General features: G+C 39.5%; 1 protein-coding gene across 1 annotated transcript in view; it reads left to right on the forward strand.

Annotated features, from left to right (window-relative positions):
* csmd3b (CUB and Sushi multiple domains 3b) overlaps positions 1–17752 on the forward strand; it is a gene marked incomplete at both ends in the record, with an annotated part of 464348 nt that overhangs the window by 345476 nt on the left and 101120 nt on the right. Inside the window, 3 exons of the mRNA XM_080515545.1 lie at positions 4480–4601; positions 15440–15543; positions 16903–17015. Coding sequence (XP_080371671.1) covers positions 4480–4601; positions 15440–15543; positions 16903–17015 — 339 coding nt within the window. The remainder of the gene's footprint in view (positions 1–4479; positions 4602–15439; positions 15544–16902; positions 17016–17752) is intronic.

Raw genomic sequence — 17752 nt, forward strand, 5'->3', positions numbered from 1 at the left:
CCCCAACTTGAATAAAGAGAGTACAAAAGATGGAAGGATGAAAAGGCTCAGCGGTGTTGAAGGCAGCACTGGGACCAGGGGTGTATTCATGTGAAGGGCACATGCCGGTCCAGTATCATGCCATCTTTGACTCTGCCCATGAATTGTGCCCTTTTGAAAGCCCATCCACATGATTCAATTTAATTTTCTATTTGATTTATCTCCCCTCCAGTTCTGTCTACACTGTGTGGTGGGAGTGCAGGGTCAGGCAGATAATCTGGCACCTGTAAGGGTTAAGTGTCCTTGGTATGCTTCACCAAATATTACTGTATGGATGATTGAAGCTGAGCATCCACTGGAGAGAACGAGTCAGTAACCACAAAGGCTGTCCCGCTGTGAGAGCAGCAGAGTTATATGGTACACCTTGAGTGGAAGGCATATCTGGCGAGGAGTCAAACTATTTTGTAGCTGAACAGTATTCAAATTCAAAAAACATTCTTGCAGCAGAGTTCCCTGTGCTTATGGCGTGCAGCCGTTATTCTCCGAAGCCGTAAAACAAAACTGTGCAGAAATGCAAGCAAGGGCATCGCAGCTCCAGTATAGGCTGGGGCTATGTGATCTTTGAGTAAAACATTTATTTTTGGGCTGCATCCCAATGGTTTGTGTGTGTGCATGTATGTTTGAGTGAGGTTGATGGAGAGAGAGAGAGAAACATTTGATTTCGACAGATTGCCTTCGAATCCCGATAGAGATCAAAAGATTTTAATTTGATCTGGAATTCATTATTGTCTCAATGATATTTTTCCTTTTTGGCTGTAGACCCTCTATACTGTGTCCCAATATAAATAATGATGAGAAGGACAGAGAAAGATAGCGAGACACAAAGTCACTCAGACAAACAGGCAGGGAAGCTGCTCCAGAAACACACACACATATTTATATTATATGTTGAGGGTGTGAATATAGCTGACAAAACAAACAGTGTTTCAGGAATTGTTTTAATGTATCCAGAAACATCTGTATTATACTGTATGTATTAGGTTATTAAAGAAAAATGACTATGTATTTGATTGATGATAATAATACATATCAAATTACTTTCCTCCCTAAAAACATGTCAACCCTAAAAAATTCACAATGACTTGCAAAAAACAATATCATCCTGATGATGGTGTAAAATAGAAGCAACATTTATTCAACACAAACTGTTAAATCAGGCACCTTCATAAAAAAAATGTCACTGTTTTGTGTCTAATTGATTAATATTTTTACAACTAACTCTCAATAGCTCTTAGGTCCTTTATTCATTAAATGCTGAAAGCCTTATCTTGCTATGACAAGTTTGGGGACACAGACAGATAGGAAAATATGAAATTTAGTATCAGTTTTCGCAAGGAATCACAATTTACTTGATTTTCACACAACATTTGAGAGATTAAATCACAAATTCTTGGTGGTTGCAAATGTGTTACAATGAATAAAGGCCGTGACAGTTATCGGAGACAACTGGAAATTCACAACCCTCATTCAAGTATTCATTTCATCATCTCACATCAAAAATGGCTCAAGCTGGTGGATGAGGATCCCACCAAGTCCGGATTGAAATGCCAAAACCTCATTTTTCATTTCTTGCAGTTTTTATGATTTGCATAAACTATGCCGAAGAGTTTTTTTTTTGTTTGTTTGTTTGTTTGTTTTTGGGGGTGTTAAACTACATATTATGAAGCCCTACAACTCATGCAGTTAAATTGTGAATCCTTGTCTCAAGAAATAAAGAAATGTTTACTTCTCTCGGGCAAATGGAAGCTGAGTATGGTATTGGTTCTAAATCATGATAAGCTGCTATCAGGTCTGTACATTTAATTAGGGTTCACAGGCCTCATAATGTCAAGGCTCATTGTCATTCTTGGTTGCAACCGGTATAAAATCCCACTCTACATTTCCTTTTCAAGATCAAACAGGGAGAATATATAAAAAAGTCAGATTTGGTGGAGATTGAGAAGCATTTAGCATCTAAAGAGCCCCATTTCCCAGAGCATTTAGATTGGTAGGAAGTACAGTTTAAGGAGTTAAAAAGATTATTGGATTTAAATTTGCCAGGTGGCCATGAACACACCTCGAAATGAAGGATAATTTCCTCCATAAACAGCTGGTCGTGTAAATAGGCAAACATCTCCTAACAAGGTTGTCAGAAACCTTGACAGGGAAGGTTCTAGGTGTAAAATATTTCTATCTGAACATGTAGATATTTAAACTTTTAAGATTTGTCCTTAACATGTTCAACAGCAGACAAATTCAGTATATATGATACTTGACTTAGCACAAGAAGAGACTGCAAGAAAAATGGCTAGAAAAGGCAAGTGAAGAGAAACTGAGACTGTATTGTAAATCATGAACTCCAGAACCCTGGCTCGTAGAGGGACCAAAATGTGAGAATATGAAGTGCAAGGGGGAAGACAGACCACGAGATGGACAGATGTGGGCTGAGAGACTGATGGCGTTTAATATGAATTATGGGATGTTAGCTCCTCTGGTAATACTGGTGATAACTCTCCCCACACTATCGCAACATCGTGCCCATTCTGCTGCTGGCACAGCGGTGGGCTGGCCATTCGTTCAGGATACGCTGATTGAGCTGTCAACGCATGCACGCAACACACACACACACACACACACACACACACACACACACACACACACACACACACACACACACACACACACACACACACACACGTCGTCTCTGACACATGCAGATAAGTCATTCCTCACTTTCGGCGTGTGCACAAACAGTTTATCTCTGGTATCGGTTTATAAATTGCAGTGAGCCGAACACAAGAGAAGGTCAACGGAAGATGCATGAAGAATCAGAGAAACAAGGATCAACTGTAAACAGTCAAGAGGAGCCCAGGCAGAGAGAGAGAAAAAGAAAGAGCGAGAGAGAGCGAGAGAGCGAGAGAGCGAGAGAGAGAGAGAGAGAGAGAGAGAGAGAGAGAGAGAGAGAGAGAGAGAGAGAGAGAGAGAGAGAGAGAGAGAGAGAGAGAGAGAGAGAGAGAGAGAGAGAGAGAGAGAGAGAGAGAGAGAGAGAGAGAGAGAGAGAGAGAGAGAGAGAGAGAGAGACGGACAAGAACAATATACGGTTGTCTCAGAGGGGTCTTGTACTTGTTCTGACACTCTTACTGCACCTCATGGATACACTCCATTACACCCAAAAAGAAACACACATATACAAACAGTGTGGAATGATTTTTTTATTTCTCCCTTTCCGTCATTCTGGCCACTAAGCCACAGCAGGCTGAGTAAGTGCATGTTATCAGAAAGAATGGATAAATCGCAGTTGTGTCCTCGGTCTGGATATACTGTGATTAGCTGTATTATCTTGCAAAGCTCCATGCTTTAATTTCTCCAGCCTGCACAAAGAGCCAACATATGTGCAATTTAAAGTACATGTTTGCTGCCTTTCTGTTTCTCGGTTCTGACAATATAAACATCCATGCTGATGCCATTTGTTTCCCAGATCTGCGTTTGTGTATATGTGCGTGTGTGCGCATATGACTGTTAATCGTACGTATTCTTACGGCCTGCCACTGAACAAACTAATTAAGGGACAAACGCTGCTTCAAACCAACCAGAAAATTACCTCCCAACTCTAACAGGACGACCCAAGGACAGACGGGCGGGTTTTCTATCACACCCAGACAGAACACAAAGCCTAATAAAGGCTTAGTTGGTTTATCGAACACCTAGCATGTGTCATTTTCAACACCCCACTGAGTACATCCCCGGTGTTAGTGTTTTTGTCTCTGAAAGACTTTTCAGCTTGAGGACTGTCTACATCTGCTTAAACCACCAAGTTGTGTGTTTGCACAATGCTGGCCAACCAAATAAACCTTTGATTCTCAAGCTAATTACAGCTGCTGTCATTCATGCATGTTTTAATTGACGATTTGTCCGTTTGTTTCTTTTAGGAGTGATAGTGAATATGACTCGTGTACAGTAGGAGTTTGCCATTGACTTTCAGTAGACGTTGAGAGCAAATTGCTGGTGAATGTCTCCATCAGTCAATAACCACAACTCTAGCTAATCCTGTGGTATTTCACACCCAATAGCTTCCAATTAAGTACTGTTATCCAGGGAGATGTTGCTGACAGTATCAATAACATCCATGTGACCTTCTGTATCTCTTTCTGTTCTTGTCTGCACTTGAGATGAGTTCACTTCTCTTCTCTTCTCTTCTCTTCTCTTCATTACACCTTTTATTTGTAGCTCTCAGTACTGTATTAGTGTCACTTTTAATTGTTCTTAACTGAACTACGAGCGTGACACAAAGTTGCTATACATCTGCTGTAGGATCCCTAGTGAAGCATCACCTAAATGGTTCAATTAGAAACTTAATTGTCACTCTGGTGTAGTGCCATGACACAGTGGTGTACAACTGTGGCACGACTACTAAGTCTACTAATAACTGTGACCATGTCATTTTTTTCTTTCTACCCACAGTAAAGACTTGTGGCAGTAATCTTCAGGGGCCGTCTGGAACCTTCACATCTCCTAACTTCCCCATTCAGTATGAGAGCAATGCACAGTGCGTGTGGATCATTACTGCATCAAATCCCAACAAGGTAAAGTGCCTCTTGTTTGTCTCTCTCTCTCTCTCTCTCTCTCTCTCTCTCTCTCTCTCTCTCTCTCTCTCTCTCTCTCTCTCTCGCTCTCTCTCTCGCTCTCTCCTTTCTCTTTGTCACACAAACTTTCCAGTATAAAATGCTGTTAATTAACATTCATTGGTGTAATTCATCGTGAAACAAAGCGGAGCTTGACCATTTGGCCTCTTCACTGCGTTAAAACATATCCAAGTCCCAGGGTAGAGCAATTATCAAATTCAGTTCTAAAGCAAATACTTGAAAGTGGGTTACATTAGACGAAACCTCACTGGTGGGACGCAAACATATCTGTGCATCCGTGTTATTAAAATAAGCTCCCCTCATTGCAGATTGTGCTTTCAAGAGTTAGATCCATGGGACTGTACATGAGTATGTGTGTCTATGATGAAATGTGCATTCACTAACAATGTAAATCAATATAATTTCTGCATGTAGATGTAACTTGCAATGGCATACATAAAACATGTTTAGACTGACTTTGTTGTGTAAGTTAAGTGATGAAAATGAAGATGAAATGTGCATTCGTTAATGTGTATTAGTCCCCTTATATTCAATCTGCATGAAGAGAAAACTCCAGGGTAAAGATAATGAGTCAGATCAACAGAAGAACTTAAAGCCTACAGGTTATATAGGTGGAGTGGAAGTAGGGCTTATAAAAAGTTAAACATGCTCCAGCAGCCTTGACAGAGTAAGAGTGGGGAGTGTGTGTGTCAGCTTAAATTCTGTCTTACTGTTAAGGGCATGTTGGATATGCAGTATGTTGCAGTGACGAGGCTGCACCCTGTCATAGAGCCGCAGCAAAGCCCCAGTTACTTTCCTCAAGGAGCTTGAAGGCTTTGCTCTATTTGACTTTCATACATTCAATGCAATTTTAATTGATAGACCACAGCAATTCTTACAGGCATTTACAAAGTTAGTTTAACAGCATTTTTGCATCATTAAGACTGCTTGATAATAATTGATGCGGGAGGTATTGAGAATGATTTGCTCGTCAATGCATATCAGTATCTAATTCTGTGTGATTGCTTAATCCCGCCAAAGGCCAGATGACAGGTTGGAGGTTAGATAGATATCTGCCATTGGTCCTTTTTTTTGTCCCCCGAGAAATCTGATTGGTATTCTGAAACATCCTTGTTCGACTCCGGGTCTCTGTGGTGACCGCTCCGTCGTCATTGGCAACACCTGCGTCAGCATGATACACACACACATTTGTGCACACTGTGGCAACCTTTTGCATACATGTGTGATCAAACACATATTGCATAGTTTTTAAAAACCCACACAAACATGCACACACACACACACACACTTGGTCGCTTTGCTGGAAACCTTTGTTTCCTCCTCTCTTTCTCTCTCTCCTCTGCTCTGCTCTCACCCGCCATGCTCCCTGTCACTGCCCAAGGCCTCTGGTTTATGGCCTGGAGCAATACATTCTCTGTTGATGGCTACGGTGTGTATGTGACTGTGAAGCAGGCGGTACCGATGCTCTCCTGCAACACTTTGGTGTGTTTGTATGTACGTGTGTGTTATCTATTAAATAATAGTGTGATTATAAATTTTGCCTCAGATATTAACCCATTTTACAGTTAGTAACCATTCATCTTTTGTTTATAGAAACTATCATGTCATACACTGAAGCTATGCCACATACTACGTTCTGAATATTATCTATATATTTTCTTTTGATTTATTATTATTTTTTATTCTACATCATACACCATATGTCAGACTCCCTCCTGATTCACAGACTTGTCACCAATCTCACGGTACCACATGGTACACGTGTTTTGTAGTTCATGACAGTTGATCAAACTGGATATTTTTACAGGTCTATAAATTTGTTACGTACCTGACAGGAGGGCGATTAAAGAGATTAAACACTACCACAGAGTCTCTGTGCTGAGATGTGATTCACCGAATTCATGTTCATCATAAATGTGATCTTTTACCTAATAAATATAAAAACTTTAGAGAGAAAAAAAAATTGGAGATAAAATTATGGCAAAAATGTGAGAAAACCATAAATATGTATCATTCAGCGAGTGTCTGATTCAGAAGTTGTTGCATCTATGTTATTTTAAATAATAATAACAATAATAATCCATGTTTCATAGTCTACATAAATGAATTTTTGGATTATTCATACATAATTGATACAAGCACGAGTTTAGACTGGTTTTGTTCCAAAAAAATTGATCTATGTGTAGACAGTTTCTATATAGTACATGTGTTATGTGCACACACACACACACACACACACACACACACACACACACACACAAAGGGTGAAGTGAATTATATAGAATATGAGTTGAAAGAAATGAGGGAATCAAAGGAAGGTAAAGGGGTTATTTGGATGGATTATAAACAAAACTTTGGAAGCCCACGGAGGAGATGCAACTAAGCATTAATGTTCCACTAATTAACCGGTACAAACATAATTGCTTTAAGATAAAATAGGATCATTTCCTAACCCTTATCAATTAATATGGTTACCTAAATTCAACGACATAGTCAGCTTTTGAAAACTGATGACCATAAACATGCCTGTCTCATGTGCAGCTGTCCGCATTTCTTCCAATTAACTTATTTCACTTAATTACCTCATTATATCACATGGGTTATATGTTGTTGTAAAGATCAGTATTAATTAAAAAAGAAAGAAAAAAAATGCCCTTACAGCATAAGGATATGTCGAAACGGAATGTTTGTTGTCACATTTATCAATCGTGTCCTGACACACAATGAGTAAGACAGATAGCTCCTGAGCAATGTTGTAATCCAGATGAAAATCGCCGAGGAAAATAAGAGTATCAAATCCTTTCACCCTACATTTAGTTTTACATATAACTGAGTATTTTATTTCATGAATGGAAAACCTCAACAACCTCACATTATCAAAAATGATCATAAATGTGCTCCTTAAAGAGAAGGAAGTTTTTTAAATTCATCAACATGGAAGTGTGAAAATCGTTTGGCATACTACTTAGTGACATCATTTACAATTTAACGGTACAAGTTTTATGAAGTCTTGAATTATTTTGAGAAGAGCTGCAATGAAACCAGAGTGTATTTCATTCAAGATGATTGGTTGGGCTGGCTACAAATACACTCAGGAAGAAAACAGTGAATTGCTTTCCTATGTGTCATACCACTTGTCCTGTCAATCAAGCATACATTGTGAAGGATCAAAACAAAACATTGTTTCCAATATAATGTATTGATCTGTTACTGTACTCACTTAAGGCTGCAGTTGAAGTTGTGCTTACAACAGTGTTGAGCACATTTCAGTCTTTGTAAGCTTGTGTTTGGTTTAGGATGTCAAAGTCTGCCATGGTTCAGATGTTTAATGACAACGGGAAATTGCAGATTGGAGGTCGAGAGATACACCCTGTGAATTAAAAGCTAATTGTCTAGATTTTTTATTTTTATTTTTTATTTATTTATTTTTTTTAAAGATGATGTTGTGCAGGTGGTAAAAGCAAAGACAAGTAGGAAACAGGCTGGAACGGGCCTCTGACATTCTGATGCGCTCGCAGTTAAAAGCTACTTGCAATTAGCAGCGTAATGAGCATATGGAGGGCAGCTCAGCAGACAGGGGGAGTGGTCGGTTGATCTCTGCTGGGGGCGATGATACCACCCCGAGTAAGGGAATCCATCATCTAGGAGGAGTGTGATTATGCAAATAACATAACACAGTCAGTGATAACTCCACCTGACTCCACCACAGTGAGCAGAACATCTCTTTTTTATGACTTGTGCAAGTCCCCCTACCAATTTCATCCTATTCTCTGTCTCTTTTATTCTCCCCATCTCATCCTTGTAGATTTTTTTTTTCACACTTCCCATCCGTCCTCATCTTACTCCTTCTTTACTCCCAGAGGCTCTGTCCTCAGAATTACCAAGATTCTTCATTAAAGAGCTCAGGCTGAAACCATCAAATTACAATGGAGAAAGAGAGAGTACAGGGAGGGAGGAGGACACTCGAGGGGGAAAATCTGTTTTTCACTGTTTCACTCATATCTATCCCTCCATTACACCCATGCTCACACATGTCTCACTGCTTCCCACCCACACTCCAAGCATAAAGTTACACAAGGTTTCTGGAGCTCAGTCCATCTTATTCGTTCTACAGGTTTGTAAGCTCCATCCCTCCATCTCACGGTCTATCCATCCGTCTGCTTCGTCTTTCTCAAGTGTTAATGGGTTTCTGGAGCTCTCTGATGTTATTGCTTCATTTAGTTTTGGCAGAATGAGCCTTTACAGCCAATACATTCGCTCATGTGCTCATTTAACCTTGGGAATGGTTGGACAGGATGGTCATTACTTCTCTTCTCTTCTCTTCTCTTCTCTTATTTTCTCTTCTCTTCTCTTCTCTTCTCTTCTCTTCTCTTCTCTTCTCTTCTCTTCTCTTCTCTTCTCTTCTCTTCTCTTCTCTTCTCTTCTCTTCTCTTCTCCATCACTTCTTTATTTTCACCATCATTTGATTTCCTCTCCATTCTGTATCAGTGTCTCGTCCTCTGTAAAATGAGCAATTGAAAGCACCTTGTTTGTTATATGATCTGTTGATGACTCATCAGAAAGGAAACCATTTTTGAGCAGCTTCATGAATGTATCCAGATTCCTTTTCATTTATTGTGAGCTGGACACAAAGCCTGATGATGCAAATTATAGATCTTTTTTTTCTTTCCCCAAAATACAATTAGACTGTCTGTCAGTCACCCCATTCACATTTACATGCTCAATTCAATTCCTAAACCGTGAATGAAAGAACTGATGACATGCTGACTATGTAGTTATCACCCCTACCACAAACATAAGAATGGACATGTAGGGGCATTTTTTGGTAGACTTCCCTTGCACTGCTCTCCAGGCACTGAATCCAGTAATGCCCTGAGGGCTTAAAGAAATCAGACATACACACTTAAGCCACCAGTCCCCCCCCCCCCAAAAAAAAAAAAAATCCCTGCAGTAGCTTTCTCTTGCTTTCTGTCATTAAAATGGCATGCTTCTGCATCTTTCTGACAGGATGAACAGCATAGCACTTTTTAGGGCTCACTGTAAGAAATGTTAAACATTTAGCAGAAGAGCTCCATGGTTCAGATGCTTTCCATACTACTGTAGTTGCATAGCAACAGCAGGGCAAGCTCAGCCTTTCCCACCGGTTCCTGTTGGAAGTTGATGTCTTGAATGGACGCACCTTGTAGATCTAGTGAGATTAAATAATAGCAATGGGCAAAATACAAAGTGGCAAGTGGTTTGACCTGCCAGGCTCACTCAAAGTCCAGCTTTGTTTTTGTTTTTTTCTTGAAATTGAGCAATTTGCACAGTCTCGTCCAGAGGTTTGCAACCTTTAGCCAATGCATCCATGAGTTTACTGATACTTTTTGTTCATTTGAGAGGCAGGTCATGTAATGAGTTGTTATACATAATTACCTTGAGTTTAACGGTTTAGATAAGTGTCACTTTTGTCTCCTGTTCAATTTGAAAAACAAATCTGCTGTGCAACAATGCTGTTTTTTGTGAAAGTTCGGCAAAATAGAGGGGTATCTCTAAAGCCACAGGTTGGAGAACTCTGGTCAAAGGGAGCATGTGTGGTATGGCTCAAATTACAATCTATTAGACCTAGTCCTGACAGCCCCTCTGCTTTACATGTGGCTGTGACCTGGCTTTCCAGGGGTTTTCAGATATTCCAACAGTAACTGCATCTTCAAGGTATTCCTCGATCCTATTACTGTATGGGTGGGGAGGAGCTTCTCTCACCTCATTGTCTCCACAACAACCAAAGGAAGTGCTTTATCAAGCAGAAATCCAATTCTGTCGCCTCATTGGCTAGGAGCCATAGATGAATGGAAAGAAAGAATGCAGCAGCCAATTAGAAACACAGACAGGGAGAGGGTGACAGCAAGAGCAAGAAAGATAAAGAGGAGCAGCGGAGGTAGTTAAAAAGAGGGAGGGGAGAGAGAGAGAGAGAGAGAGAGAGCGGGAGAGAGATGGATGTTTGCATGAACACCAACCAATTAGAGTTAGAGAGGAGAAATATGTAGAAGGTTCAGTTCCATTTATCATGCACACACACTGAATACACTGAAGTGAAAGAGGACACACACACACACACACACACACACAGTGTCAGTGAGGAGTTTTCAATCTAAGTTGACTTCAATACGACATTCATAGAGATGCACGCATACAGACACGCGCAAGTTTAGTGTAGTTTAGTCCGATGCAAGCTGAGTTTAATGCTGTGTGAACAGTGCTGATGTGGCATTAGTGTGTTCTGTAGAAGACGCATACAAGGATGGAGATAGAACAGCTTTTGCATAATACACAGGCACACCTCAGTCATTCTACGGTGCCCAGCCAAACCAGGACCAAAGAAAGCTGGGAGATTTCTGTTGCCTGTGTACTATTGAGGATTATTTTTGACATCATACACTCCTTTGTTAAACATTCCTATCTGTTATTTTATTCATTCAGGTGATTTATAGCAGCCTTTATTAACCACTTTTTAATCATTTTATAACTTATATGTTCTCCGTTCATAATGAAACCCCCTTTTTTAATGATGGTTGCCTTTTAAGAAATTAATCTATATCAAAAACATTGCTTCTAAGATCAAGACTATTTACAATATACTTCCAATCATTCACTTTATTGAGAGCATGCTCACATTAAAGTTGTTGAGGCAAGATAAACCAAAGGTAGTTCATCATTGAACTAATGGAGAAAGGCAGGCAACTCTCCATCCACACCTTTACACCTGCAATCAATTTGCAATCATTAATTCTCATTAAATGTATGTTTTTGGACTTCTGGAACTAAATTGTTCTCCTATTCATACATATCTATTTCTATCGATGCTCTAAAAGCAGCACATATTTTGAAGTGTTGCTACTCTGTGGAAACTGTTTATTGAGCTCTCTGACAAGCAAATTACAAAATATTTGAGGACAGAGACATTTTGACAAGTAAACAAGTGAGAAATCCTTGAATTCTGTAGCCAGATCACAATGCTTGACTTTGAGATGCTTCTCTTAAGTAAGTTTGAGTTTGCCATGGCACACTTTACACTCTTGCACATCTTGTCCCTGATCATCTTCCTGGAGAATACAATATCTCCTCAGAGAAATATGTTTGTTTTGGGTTTTTTTTTTCATAAGTTGTAGTGTATAGTTGCCAGACCTTTCCCAGGCTAAAACTGTTCAAGTATCTCTAATATCTACAACGTCTTTGGGATTCATGGTCCCACAGATAAACAAGTACTGTCACATTTTCAGGATTTTATCACTGCCTTGGTTGCTCAGTGTCAGTTCTCATGATACGCAAACTCCCCACTGTATGTATGAATGCCAGTCTATGAGCATTTAGAAAGGGCAAAGTGTTTTCCTCAGACAGAGATGATTGACAGCGGGACAAGACCAACATCTTTTTATTGTTTTGACTCGATATGTACCTTTAGGGAGGTGTTGCAGTTGCGCAACCACCATGATTTACAAGTCTGCTTAACTTTCTTTTGGAGCTTTTTAGAAACTTAATCATGTGTTTTATTAGTACAAAAGCGTCGTCGTAAGTGCAGTTGCAGTCCAAGTTTCTGTGACTAAATTTCAATAATAACTGCCAAACAAAAAAGTTAATCATCATTCCTGTGGAGTAAATGCTTTACACTTCCCCGCACCAAAAGGAAGTGAGCTAGTTAAAGGGGATTGTAGTGACGGTGTAGCATTGGAAACTATGTCAGTTAAAGTTACAATCACCTTCTTCCTCTGAGATAATCCAATGGAAAAAAAAGTGTTATTTTCGCAGTGTTACTGAATTAAAATCAGTGACAAACAAAGCTTTGTCATACTTAAGAGTTTTTTTAGGCAACAAAATTGCACAGTTGACTTTCAACAATAACTACACCAAGGATCTTGAATTATCTCTCTATCTATCTCTCTCTTACCAACTTTGATTTTGATGTAACAACCTCACCACAGAAGTTCTCTCAAGGATACTGAAATATCCAAGTCTAAGTCCTTCGTTTAAGTTTGGCTCATTAGCGTGAAAACAGTAAAGTGATAATTGCGAACCATCCCCTGGTTTCATTTAGCATGGTACGATAAATTATAAACAATCGTTAAGCATATGGTAGCCACAGTCTTTATTTTAGGCAGTTCGCCGATAACCTATTAAAGAAAAAAAATCATTCAGTTTAACGTGAAGCTGCAGGAAGGATCAGAAATGCCGACATTTCCCCGAGCTGACCTGATCACTGGCACCCTTCTGCAATAAGCATATGCAAACATGCAACAAGGTGGTTTTTTTTACGATTGCAATCATGGTGATTAGATGTGTAAATTCTAGATCTGCCCTTGTCTTTTAATGTAACATGTGAAAAATGTCCTTCCACGCAGGTGTGTCGTTTACCCTCAGATTTGCAGTTGTACTGACAGCCAGCTTTGAGTTCATTGGAACATGGTGATAAGTGTCTGTGAATGTGGTGACTCTGTTATCACAGAAATAGATACATTAATCTCCACAAAGCCATGCCTGCCTGTGTGAGTGAGTGTGTTTCCAGAGAGAGTTTAACAGGTTTGTAGGTAATGCTTTAATCCAATCTGCTGCCTTGCGTGCCAATAAGGCTGAGTCAGCACTGTGAGCTGTGAGCACGTTGCTGTTTCATCTTTGTAGCACCCCTCATTTAATTCCTTATCGGTCAAATCAGGTAATGGCGCAGCCGACGTTGTCGAGGTCATTTTGTTTCTGCTGTTGTTATTTCCATTGATATTTCTCATGAAGATGTAATTCCAGACAAAATTTGAATCGTCTTTCTTATTTGACAAATCAAGTGATTGGTGATCTGGGTGGTAATGAGGTAAAAATTCACTTCATTAAGTAAAATAAAATTGAAGGAAAGAAACAGATGAGTGAAAAGGCATTGTCACCTTTTTGTGTGCTCAGTGTTTTCAGCTTGTATATCTTTCTTCAGCGCTTCAGTTGTTAAAGTCATTTTGTTGTTTATTCTTGAACATCCACAGCAGTGGTATCATGCAGTTGCAGGTAGCAAAGGAGAAATACAGTATTTATGAGGTCTGGCTCAAATTAAAAGATTGAATATGTGACAATAGAAACACATAAACAGTACGATCAAAAGGACGAATGGTCAATGTTGGCACATTAACATACAGTAGATGAGACTCAGACCTCAAGCAGAATGTCAAATCTGAAGTTTTCTGAGGAAAAGCAAAAAGGAGCTTTCCCATCTTCCCCTGAGAGTAAAGTCAGAATTTGAGTTTGGAATATTTCAACACTTGTGGTTTGCTACCGTCAAAAATGTGCTCCATATTACTTCTTATTCCTTTCCTCCTTTGACTTCCTCAGTCCTCTCCGCCTTCATCTTCATCCTTCTCTCGATCAACCCTTCTCTCATTCTCTCTTCTCCTCTGCCAAATGTGGCTCTCTCTGGTCTTAGATGAAACGGAAAGTGTGGGTTTAATAATTTCCCATCAGGGTTCGAGCGTGGTGTTGTTCCTGTCAGCTTTGGGTGCAGAGCAGAGGTGTTCCCCGTCTCTTCTCTCCTCACCTCGTAACCCTGAAAGAACTCACACCGCATTGTGTGATGCATTAATGATTCTACACAGGCCAAACTTAACACCACGAAAGAGAAAAATGTCTTTGAAATGATCACAAGTGAGACCTTAAGGAAACTGTAATGGCAAATGTGGTAGGCTGAAGAGGAGCATCAAAGGAGGGCAATATGAATTTGAGCAGGTAAAGTCACAGGTTTACATGGGAGAGGGTGTATTTCAGCTGCTTCATCCCAATGTCACCATAGTGGAATACTTTTGATTCGGCAGAAGTGTTACGCCCAATGAACGTTTTGACACAGTAGTTTGGCTTTTAGGCCTTGTTCAGTGACCAACAATGATGACCTGTCATCTAGAAGTTCACATAGTCATGACAGATGAGTCCGTTAGAGTGATATTTTTTTTATGTAATGTTAGAATAGTAACAAAACAGATGCAGAACTTTCTCCGAAGTCAGACATTTATTAAACATTGCTGATATTATTTGGAATCATTGGGTGTAAAGTGTTTGCTTTGAGTGAAGCATTTTAGAGTAGTAATCCAGAGTAATTCTGGGTATTATTTTGGTTGCATCCATGGCTCAGCTTGAACTTCCTCGCCAGTGTCTTTGGATTGTCCTTCAACATATTAACATCTATTTTGTGAGAGGCTATCAAATCATTTTGTACCACAACTGCACAAAGTGAATCTGTCATTGCATGATGCTGCTACTCTTGTAGTGTCCAGGGTAACGGACAGAAAAAAATACACTGTTTATGTCAGTTGTTGTAGCATAAACTTTATACTGTTTGTCCCACAGTCTTTAAGGTTTATGCAGGATTAATTCCCAGTGGATAGAGTTGCTTTTGTTCCTTATTCCACCACACTGTCCTTGGCTGTTGTTTTGCTATCGATTTGTACATTTTGCACTGAAGTATCTGTGTCTCTAGGAAACAAAATATCTGCTGTTTCTGAGTGGTATGATGGCTGCCTGCTCCCACAGTGTTTAAACTTAAATGAACTACAGTGAACCAGACTTTGCTCTTTCTTTCATTTTGGCTTGTCCATTTTGCTTGTCCTGAGAAAAGAATAGAACGAAACCTTGGTTTTGAAAGTGGAGCTCAAAGTATGTCCATGAAACACTTGGCAATTAAATCAAATCAACTGCATTACTCTATTGGTCTTTAATGAGTTGATGTGGATTATTATTGACATGTTTGTATTTTTTGTGGATGTGTATACCAACTTTAGGTGATCCAGATCAACTTTGAGGAGTTTGACCTGGAGATTGCCTATGACACTCTAACAATAGGGGACGGAGGAGAGGTGGGGGATCCTACGACAATACTCCAAGTGTAAGTATAACATTGTTCTATATCTCTAACTTTCTATTATTTGATCTTGTCTGGCACATTTTCCTCCCATCATATCCTCCAAGTATCGTATGGCAGAGATTATTCACTGAGCAAACTTATCATTCATTGTTATTAAAACCTGACTTACTTCAATCCCCTGTGAATCGGAGGTAGAGAAACCTGGATTTTATGTCAGTCTACTAATGCCAACACAGCTGCTGGTGGTTATCATTTCATGTAGTGTATACAGTTGCAGCTTATACAGAAAGTTTCCAGAGGCAAATAGGTTCCTCTGATGTTTAACAGACTGTGCAACAAGCTACGTATCTCCATAATAACCAGCTGTGTACATAAGCAGCAGAGCTAACATCTGTTTCCCCAAACATTTCGCAACACGGTTACCATATTTCATTCAAAGTCAAAACAGTCAAAGTGAATGCGCCCGGTTTCTTTTTTCTTCCCTTGAACTTTGTGTTAAGGGGTGATTTCGTCTCAGAAAAGAGTCCACGTTGCAGACAAAGAAACTGTATCTAAAGCCATCTTTATAGATGAAGCAGATAAAAACTAAAAACTGAAGATTTCACAAAATTCACACGAGCAACTAAAATCCAGAGGGAAAAGAGGACACAGGCATAAAGACGCTGTGATACTGCATCAAGGACTCTGACAAAGGTCAACAGGCTGAGCACATATGTAAAAAAAATCAACAGAAGACACACACTGAAAAGCCTGCGGATGGCCCATATAGTGTATGCACACAGGAAGCAGGGAGACAATAAGGCTCAGCTGACAACAATAAGCAGAGCAATAAATCAGAAAAAGGGTACACATTAACAGAGGCAGGGTACATGAAACCAGAAATAAACTGTAACTCGACAGTAAAGCATGAACAATATCAGAACCAAAGCAACATGTAACACAATGGCACCATGAAGCACAAAGGAGAAACAAGTGGTGGTGGTGGTGGTGGTGGTGGGGGGGGGGGGGGGGGGGGGGTCATCTTTCACAGTATCCTCGTTCTCTTTTAAAAATTCTTGGTCAGATCATAAAACACAGCACTGCGTCGTGGATGATCCCCCATAAAAGAAAATGAAGTGTCATGCTGCTACTAACAGAAAGGCTCATACAGCACTTTTGCTCTGTGGATGGTGACTGGTACCCAAATGTCCAGGTTGCCACAACAATAAAGTGCAACATTTGCACCAGTAATTCAGCTTTATTGTTCCCAAAAACAACAGTGGTGTTTCAAGATGTCCTTATGGTTATGATTGCAGTGATGGAAAGCCATAATGTTTATGTCAATAATTATCACAATGGTTTAATATTTATGTATTGAAAATATATATTTGCATTTTCCAGCCTCTCAGGTAGCTTTGTCCCTGACCTGATAGTCAGCATGACCCACCAGATGTGGCTTCATCTACAGTCAGATGAGAGCGTTGGATCCATAGGATTTAAGATCAACTATAAAGGTAAGTTATGAATACTTGTTTGTGATCTGTAAGAAGAAAGTGAGTGAAATGAATCATAGAAAATTATCCCTTGGAGCGACTTAGCTGTAAAAGGTACCTCTAACACTAAAATATCGTTGTACACAGTTGCAGAAAGCAATTACTGCTGTGATCATCTTGATTTTCTGACCTATACTTCATTTTTCTGTTTGTGTTGTTTAAGCTTTCCAATTATGTGGTTCTGGATACACTTTTAACTTCTTTTCTTCAATAAATCTGAGAGACATGAAAAAACAACAAGCAATTTTCCAGATAAATCTAAAGGAGCACAAAGAATACCATTCAGAGGATAGAAATGTTTAAACATCAAAATGTTTCAATGCAGTTTTTTGGTGGGAATGTATCACCATAGCAATCGGCATGGACATTTGAGAAGGTCAATAAAGACGAACACAGGTGGTCCTTCACTGAAAATTGCCTGTTCATTGTAGCAGCAGTTTTGAAGAAGAGCCTCTTGCATTCCATGAATTCAATGCCAGTGATGACTTGGAGCTGTCAGCCCTGATACATCAACGTCACTTTCCAAAATAGTCACCATTGCACTGTGAATTCTTTTTTTAATTATTATCCCAACAAGTTATGATTTCCAGGTATATTATATGCCTCTGTTGTTATACTGCTGATTAAACAATTTGATTAAAAAAAATTATACTGTATATATTGTCAATCAGGTGACATAACTGCTCTGAACTGGGTAT

Source organism: Blennius ocellaris (genome assembly GCF_963422515.1).
Source record: "Blennius ocellaris genome assembly, chromosome: 20".
Taxonomy (NCBI): Eukaryota; Metazoa; Chordata; class Actinopteri; order Blenniiformes; family Blenniidae; genus Blennius; species Blennius ocellaris.